The sequence below is a fragment of the Pteropus alecto genome, unplaced genomic scaffold (assembly GCF_000325575.1).
Source record: "Pteropus alecto unplaced genomic scaffold, ASM32557v1 scaffold40, whole genome shotgun sequence".
Classification (NCBI taxonomy): Eukaryota; Metazoa; Chordata; class Mammalia; order Chiroptera; family Pteropodidae; genus Pteropus; species Pteropus alecto.
Window position 1 is genome coordinate 15,808,272 of NW_006431919.1, and position 9,180 is coordinate 15,817,451.

At 43.6% G+C, this 9,180-nt stretch overlaps 2 protein-coding genes across 2 annotated transcripts in view; one reads left to right on the forward strand and one right to left on the reverse strand.

Moving 5' to 3' along the window:
* The window catches only part of DOCK2 (dedicator of cytokinesis 2), a 367,177-nt gene that overhangs the window by 182,853 nt on the left and 175,144 nt on the right, over positions 1-9,180 (forward strand). The window lies entirely within an intron of this gene.
* FAM196B (family with sequence similarity 196 member B) overlaps positions 1-9,180 on the reverse strand; it is a 16,301-nt gene that overhangs the window by 5,636 nt on the left and 1,485 nt on the right. Inside the window, exon 2 of the mRNA XM_006906498.1 lies at positions 8,162-8,236. Coding sequence (XP_006906560.1) covers positions 8,162-8,236 — 75 coding nt within the window. The remainder of the gene's footprint in view (positions 1-8,161; positions 8,237-9,180) is intronic.

A 9,180-nucleotide genomic window follows, 5' to 3' on the forward strand; every position in this document is an offset into this window, starting at 1 on the left:
AGGCAGGCCACACACCTGGAGAAGACGGGCACCCTTTAGCAGTCAGCTCGGTCAAGGTGATATCAGGCTCAGCAATCTTAGAGACTAGGCAAGCTGCTGAGGTCTGCAGTGGGCCCTTTGCATTTCCTTCTCAGCACGTGGGTCTTGGTCTTTTATAAAGAGAAACAGTGACAAGCCACTGCCATAAACCATATGCTCCAAGCAGGCTGGCTGAGAAACAAATGATCTATGGCATCTCCCTGAAGAGGAGACATCTTCCAGATCCTGGACCCCTCTCTACCTCTTCATCTCTGTTGAGTGTTCAGTGACCCCTCTTGCCACAGGGCCCAGGTGCGCCACAGATTTAGTGACCTCCTGCAACTTTCTTATTTAAAGGATCAGCTGTGAGAATAAATGGAATCAGCAAGGGCAGTTTGGTTCCTGACTACTAGGATAAATCATGTCACTTTGGAAAGTATCTTTGGGAGAGAATCACAGTCCAGGAAAGTAGGAGTTTTAGTTAGTTCATTTTTCCCCCAGCCTGGAAGGGATATTGTTCCTAAAACTTTCTCCTAATGACCAGTTTGCTTCTTATTTATAGGGTGTAATGTTAAGCTTCACAACTTGCACTCATTTCGAGTTGGCAAGTGCACCCCTTCTCCCAGGGCATCTGTCGGCTGACGACACCTCAGAGAATTGCACGTCCTCCTCTTGGCACATAAATAAGCAGGACCAAGCTGCAGAAATCTTCACTGCTGATCACTCTGTGAAAGAAATCTGCGCTCTGGCCTCTGTGGCTCTGTGTCGAGAAGGGCTTCACATTAAGTCCTCAAAAAGGGTAGGTCAGCCCAGAGAACTTTAGCACATATATTCGCTGATTATGCAAAGTCAAAGATAAGAAGGGAAGGGCCAGGAAAAATCTCCTGAAAGCAGGACCTGTGTAAGCCCTGGCCCTGTTGGATCTTGGACAAGTCACATAACCTTAGTGAGTCTCAGTTTTCTCACCTGTAAAATGGGGATCATAACCGTACTCATATTTTAGCGTTGCTGGAGGTCTGAAATGAGATACTACATGCACGGTGTTTAGCAAAATGCCTGGCACAATGCCTGGTATGACAAATGGTAATGAACGTTACGTTAACTTGACAGAGAAATAAAGATTGGGTCATTCTGTGGTCGACCGTGGCCTCCGTGCCAGCAGCCGTTCGTTGTTATTCCTGTGAAACTCTCGGCTTGCTTGATTTTATATTTATGGCATGTTTCAGCCTCTTTAGTTATTAACGCATTAAAATAGGTTTCATTTTTATTGCAGATAAATTGCTGATGCTGTAAATCCTACTTCTTTCCCCTTAACACTCCAGAGACTAGAGGCAAATGTCTTCGGGATCAGTCTATAGGGGCTCAGAGAAATTTCCACATGTACCCCAGACTGTATGCCTGTTTCCTAAAGAGACAGCTTGAGCTATATTTGGTGACAGTTGTTTTGGGGAGGCTGGTTGGTATTACCATAATGTTCACTTTCTAGCATTTAAAACGAATGCCGCTCAGTCCATATTGTAGTGTGATGAGAAATACAAATGCATCTGCGATTACTCGAAAGTACTTTTTAGTTATTTCAGTAGCTTTATAGTTATTTTTCACCACGGATTCCATTGCTGGCCAGAGAAAGGACTGTGACTGGAAGATCAGGCTTTCACAGTGTATCTGGCTCCATGCTGGGAGAGCATCATGGGCAGACCAAAGGAAAGTACTAAATAATTTGTTAGATCTAAACCCACAGGCCTGGCGCATATTACATTTCTAGTGAAATGCCCTTTTCTTGGTTAGGTAATAGCTTTAAGTGGCAGGCAAGGCCAAGACCCAGTGTTCAAAAAGCCTAACCATAGAAGGAAACTCAAGAAAGGCTTCCAGCACCACCAGCTGTGTGCCCCTGGGTGACTCATGCAGCTCTTCAGGAGGTGAAGGCCTGTCTTTTCTCCTGCAGGGCACACGGCTCTAAAGCTTTGGCGTGTGCTCCACAGAGACCCCTTATGATACATTCTGATGATCAAATCTGAGGGGTCAGCGCCAGGAACAGGGATGCTGGTTGCTGGGTACAAAGGGAGGCGCCTGCAGTAAATCTCCTTTAGAATATCCATAACTTCTCTGTCTGGTTCAAAAGCAGTTGTAACAATGGAGGACTCAATAATGATAAAAAAGAAGCCTATGGTCTGTGGAGTTTGAGGAAATGAGAGGACTCAGCATCCAGCCTCATGCGTATTACCTGGTTCAGGAGCATGGCGTGACCGCACCCCCTCCCTAAGAGGCCATGGTGCCGGGCAGCACTTTGCACACCCGCCCTGTCAGGTACCTGTAATTGATCCTCCAGGGGGCGGTTCCTAGCCTTTGGGCTCTTGGCCTCACAGTAGCATTGGGCATTGACTGGTCTTAACCTTGTTGGAGGAGGAATGTCAGCAGGGATTGCCATTCCGATGCTCATCTCAGATGAGGCCCAAGGAGATGGAAGATGTGGGGAGAAGGAGAGTCATCCCTCGGTTGGTTCCAGGACACCCACGGATTCCAAAATAGATGTTAAAGTCACCTGCACCCCCTAGTTAGGTCTGTATATGACTGTCTAACTCTACCATTGAAACCAATCAGAAAAGTAAGGCATCTTTCCAATGATTCACTTAAAACAAAAGTATTTCATTAGCAAGAATTTTCTATTCATGGACATGTAGGCTGGTTACAAAAGTTCCTAGTAAATCGCCCTTTCCTTCCAAGACCCTGATTTTACATATTTGAATGTTTCTCAAGCTTCATTGGGATCAGAATTTGCTGTAACTGCAAATTTCCGTCTTCCACCCCACCCTTCTGATTAAGCAGATTTCGGGAGTGATGCCCAGCAACCACTATTCACAGATATCCATGAGACTGTGATGCAGATGACCCAAGATCACACTTTGAAAACACTATTTTGGTCCTGCCTCTTAAATGCAAACTCTCAGGATGCCCTAGGCTCAGTAGAACTCAGCCATATCATATTCCGCTGAACCCTAACACCCCTCAAGTGAGTCTGGCTTCTGAGGGCAGCCTGCTGTGGAATCTGGCTAGCAGGCAGGTAGAACTGAATTCTGATCTTGTCATTGCTTCTTAATTAGTTCCAGAATAATTGCTCAAGAGACTCACTCTCTCAGCCTCAGCTGTCTGATCTGAATATTGTACAGATGCCTACCATGCAGGGTTTGGATGTTCTACCAAGAGAACCTGCAGACCTCATGCATTAATCACCTCTCCCAAAGAGGTCACTGGTGTAGTTCCAATGCCACAGAAGGGAGATGTTTTAGCATAGATGGAGTTTGTGGTTTTGTACAAATCAAACTTTGCCTTTCCTACCATAGTGGGCGCAGCAGTACTGGGCAATAATGGATGAGCATGATCAACAAGGATCTCAGTGTCCTGTGAAATTGCAACAAGCTTTCTGAGTCATTGAAGGAAGATTTGATTAGGTTTGTCTCATTGAGAGTATGTAACATTCCATGTATTTGAAAACTGACAGCTAATGTCCTACATTCAGTCATTTGTTTGATTCAGTTCAAAAGGATGTACTGTGGACCTGGTACATAGAAGCCCTCCTTCCCTAATAAGAACATTTGATTAACTAAGACCCTCTATTTCCCCACCCAACGGTAGGGGCACACACAGGCGGTAACAATGGTGTTCCTTTTGGCCAGTCTAAATAACTGTCTCTAGCCCACCACTGCTTTTTATTCCTCCCCTAGTCAGTATTGCCATTCCCTTCTTTGCCAACAGTTTATCGAGCACTGACTGTGTATTAGACACTGGCCCATGACTTTGAGATACTAGCCATTTGCTGATGGAATGAAACCCATAAATACTGCGATACAATGCAGTAGGGTAAATGGCATAGCAGAGGGAAGCACATACCCTCGTAGTCCCTCTCGGGAAGCAGGATAAAGTTATCCAGAGATTTTACCTGGATTTTAAACTGAGAGACTAGGAGATGTTCAGACAAAGCAAAGGCATTACAGGAAGTGAGAGAACTTAGGCAAAGGCACCAAGGTGTGATAGAATACGTGGTGTCCGAAGCCAGTCGAGTAGCTGGAGAGAAATAGAGGAGATGCAGCAGGTAAGAAATTTAGCAGCATTTTTAAAGAGGCTGGAAAAATTAGCAAAAGGAAATAATAGCAACCAGGACAAGATCATTGAGCAGGAGAGTGACATGGTCCAATTCTACTTTTCAGATAATTTAGCAATCCATGTGGAAGATTACTTGAGATGGTGCCAAAGGGACCTATGGTGAAAAAGACTGGTTAGAGTTCAGGCAACAAATGATGAGGGCCTTTACTGACCAGAGACAGAGGGGATGGAGCGAAGGGGCTGGATTTAGCAGGTGGAATTGGTAACCAATTTGCTGTGTGTTGTGAAGAAGAGTGAGGTTATGGGAACTATAGTTTTTTTTATGGAGTCATGGTTAATTGTACTGAACAAAATAAGAAATAGAGGAAGAGAATTAATTTTGTGGGGGAAAATAAAGAGTGTGTTTGGTATCAGGTGAATCTGATGTGCCTTTGATATATTAAGTTGGAAATATCTGTAGTTAGTTTATATATCCCTATAGTTAGGAGAGAGAGAAAGATGGAGGAGTGGGGAGGGAGGGAAGAGAGAGAGAAAGAGGGAAAAGGAGAGAGAGAGAGACAAAACATGCTGACAAAAGAGGTGGTAGGGGAAGAAGGTGGTGTCATAAGAAAGATTTCCTCTTCTCCTCCTTTAAAACACTTGAGGCATTTTACGGCTTAAAGCAAGCAGATTTTTCCTGGGAGCTACGTCCAGAAAATAAATGCATGATCAGGATAGTCAAAGCCTTCCAAAGAGGCTCAGTGATCATTTTTACAGTGCACCTAAAGCACAGGGAGATCTGGCTGGAGGAACAGAGAGGGGAGCGAGGAAGGGAGGAAGGATGTGGCTCGGAGAGGCCTGGTGCCTTTGAAAGAGGAAAAGGAACTGACTCCTTAGGGCATCTTTTCTCAAACTTCAATAATCCATCCACCCACCACCGTTATGTTTTTCTGTTTTTTGTGTTTTGTTTTGTTTTGTTTTACTTAATTGGTTTATTTGTTTATTTATTTTTGCTCTCTAAATTAATTTCCTTTTTAAACTTAAAAACATTTATGCAAAATAGGCAATATCGCTTTTGAAAATGGAGACCTGCATGATTTACAATGAATATTTAGGGGGACTAATTTGAAAAGTTAAAAGCTTCAATGAACATCTTAAAATGATTACATTCTGGCTAGATACTGTTGCTTGCCCATGGCTGTGAACATGAGTCCTGCTCTCTCTTGGCAAAGAAGGGTGATAAATAAGCATTAGAAAGGTTTTGAAGACATTCTAGCACAAATCCTGATTTCCCCCTCTAGGCAATCACAAGGATTGAAATAAATTTGGAAAGAGAACAACTTTCTCACTAAGTAATTCATGTTATTTAATTTTGGGTGCCACAGGTGGCAGTCACCCAACTCTTTGAGAAAAATGTCCTAGAATTAATGCTAAGGAGAGATGAGGAGTCTGCTGGAATCATCTTGAGGCAAAGAGCCAATTCCCGCCCCCTTCCCTTGGAGCCTACAGCGGTCAGAACTTACAGGAGCCCATTCTCCCTGGTGTAAGGAATACTCTGGAAGAGGAGAGCCATGCGTGGATGGAATCCTTAGGCATCTGTGTTGGTGCTGTGCTTCCTGGTGAGATGGGATCTATGGAAGGGCTCCATGGTAAGGAGAAAGCCCAGGAGGCTTACGGGGTGGTGGCCAGAAGGCTCCTCTTGGAGCAGAGAGAACGAGTTGGACAGAACGGATGACCCCGCATGTGTTGATAGAAGCAAGTAGTAGTAGCCGTAGCCTTTGGCTGACTGAGCCACTTAGAAAACCTTATGTGCTGCTAACTTAGCAGCAACATCTCCAGAGAAGAAGACCCGGCAGGCAATTCAACATGCGCCCATGTGCTTTATGGACAGTGACGTGCGCTGGGCCCATCCGTCATCAGGGAGAGAGACCTCAGCTTAACAAGGCCTGAGGATGAACATTTCACATCACTTATTCATTGGTTTGTAGATCTGACTTTTCAGGACACAACATAGAGTTTGAAGTCATTTGAAATGTTAAAAAAAAATGACAAATCTCATCTTCCCACTGTTACTATGATGGGATGTTTTTCTGATCTCTTTGCTTTCATCAAATTAATTGCCTGTTCCTTTGCAATGGCTTAGATACAAGGATATAGATACTGTCTGGAGGAACAGTTTGGCTTTGAATGGTAATGTGTAATGAGCATGCAATGGCTGTTCTTGGAAAACTGGAAAGAGATGTATGCATGAGGTTTACTAACCCATCCAGGGGTGTAACTTAATTTAGAATGTTTGCTTGGGATGTTTGAAGTAGGTACTAGAAAAATGCCAACAGTCTCGGACTTGTTGGAAGGTCATAGCTTAGCCAAATATTGCCACTTTTAATTCAACACAGAACATCAGAATGTCAGAACTGCAAGGGACCATAGGGACCATCTAATTAAAGGACCTCATTTTTCAGAGGAGGAAACTCAGAGGCCAGAAGTGATTCGCCCAGGGCCAGGCCATGAAACTCACAGTAGACCGAGAAATAATCGCTTGTCCTTTTCATTTACATAAGCTAAATAAAAAGTCATCTTAAGTTAATAGAAAATACATCATCTGGCTGATGAAGAAAAGAGACTATCCAAAATGTAAAAGGAGGTTAGTTAAAAATAATTCTTGTTTGTGATGAATAGTTTTTGTATTCCCTAGCTGTCTAGACATTTAATAATTTTTGTCCTCCTAGTGCTTAGAAAATTTGCTTAAGATAGGAAATATAAAAAAAAGGAGCAGAAAAGGTAGCGATTGATGAGACAGAGACTGCCTCCTCACACTTTCCAATGTCACGAGCCTTTTCCAGGGGATATTTTTTTTTTTTTTTTTAGGAGCTATTTTACACTTAGATAAAGGGCATTTTCTGTGCTTGGTCCTGGGCTTCTGCCATTTGGTGAAAACATTGGTTCTGTGGCTCCTAAGGGCAAGGAACCAACAGTTCAATGAGAAAGTGGCCGAGGCTCTGCCTGAGGGTCGGGGCCTCCCACCTTCAGGTCTCCGCCCCCTTAGGGTGAGACCTCAGAGTTCTGCAGCCCAGAAGGAAAACTTTTAGAAGAAGACACAGGCAACCCAACTGGGCTGCTTTTCTCACCTGAGAGAGAACCTAACAGAGAAAGCAACACCATACACTGTCAAAATCAGATGCCATCAACTGAAATGACTGCTTCTGACTGCTTTTCCACCAGGCCACTGGAATGGGCGTCCCGCTAAGGGCATCGATCTTTCTAGCAATAACAGTAATAAGCCCTTGGATTTGTACAAAGGTTTACAGTGACAAAAGGCGCTCACATATATTTCTCATTTACTCCTCGTGGCAACTCCATATAGGGATAATCATCCCCACTCTACACAGGAGAAAACCGAGCCGCAGGCAAGTTAGCAGACATCTGAATGGGATTCTGACTCTTAGTTCAGTGCTCTCACCACTTTATGATGCTTTCCTTCTATTACTTATAAAAATCCACCTTATTGCAGCAGCCTTACCCCCTGCTGGAAGGAAACGATGTACTTAGAAATGAACACAAAGTGCTTAGCCTGTTTCTTGACACAAAGTAAATGCTTACCATCTGATAACTACTGTTGAGGAAGAGGCACTGTGGTGGAATAATCGCCATCGCAGCGTTTGGAATCCGAAAGATCTAGATTTGAGTCCTGAGCCTGGCCCCTTCTGCACTCTGAAAATGCTTTCTGTGAGCTGGGCCAAATGTCTCGACTTCCTTGGGGACATTAACACCTACCTCATAAGACAGAATTTTGAAATGTGATGCATATGTGCATGCAGAGCTTTGTAAGGTGTCTATACTTAGTGTTCAGTAAGTGTAGAGATCATTATAGACCTTATTGCAAGGAGGAAAGCAATGCCTGCCTTAGAACCATTTCACAGTTAAGCATCTTGATTTTTAAGTCTCTGGTATTCAAAGGCTTCCTGTCTTTGCTTCCTCCTTGACTTTCTGCACCTAAGAGAATTTATGAGAGTGTTCTGTGGACCCCACAGCTTCCATGCCGGTCTTTGTTGTGGTCAGGTACCTGTATATGATGCATGCTGTGTTCTGGCAGGTACTGCAATTGTTGAGATCTTGGCCAGTTCGATAAAAGTTGCGCCTGCAAGATAGAGCATTTGCTGGGTAAATCTATGGGCAAAAGTCCCGTGGGATGCACGCAATTCTACCGACCCTTTCCTGCAGCCCAACATTGTCCCTCTCATCGGGAGCAAGGCTCTTAATTTGCATGACCATTACAAATAAGGAAACGGGAACCCCATAATAATAGGACCTCGTCTTTACAGAGCTTTATAAATGTTTAAGCACTTTCAAATCTGAGATTTTTTCATGCTGACAACAATCCTGTGAAATAAGTCAGTTATTCTTAATCCCTTGTATAGAGGGGAAACAGAGTAGAAGGGAGGTTATTAAAACTCCTGACCTCTGAATTCAGTACATTTCTCTCTGTACCCATCATAGAGCTTCTCTCTTATAAGACGATGATGATTCTGATGTATATCAGCAAGTGTCACTTGATTACTTCTGTCTCCTACTTTTCTGTTGATTCGCTTTCGTCATTCCTTCTTCTCAGTCTTTAGGGAGCCCATTTTTCTAGAGATGAACATTGCACACCTAAATAAATAACTGCCTTTCCCTCCCCAGACTGGTGCTGAGTCACCCAGGAAAGCATTTTATCTTTGCAGAATTGTGATTTCATTTCAGTTTCTACTTAGCTGGTCAGTGATGGACTGGCCCATGCCATGAAAGTGGTCAATAGAAGGGAAGGTCACCAGTAAGCTTGGTGGCCACCTTGAGTCCTTTGTGAAAAACACACAGATAACCAAAATACTGTGCAAATTCTGTGACTTGCTTCAAGGATGGGGTGTGGGAAGTACCTGCATGCTATCATTTTCCTCCATCATTTTTTAGCTGGGCCCCCATCTTAATAAAAAGCATTTTTCACCCCGCTACTTCATATGCCCCCTTTCTCCAGTCTGTTAATATTTGGAAACAAAGACAAATAGCTGTGGAAAGCCACCCAAGCTTAGGACTGAATGGAGCCTA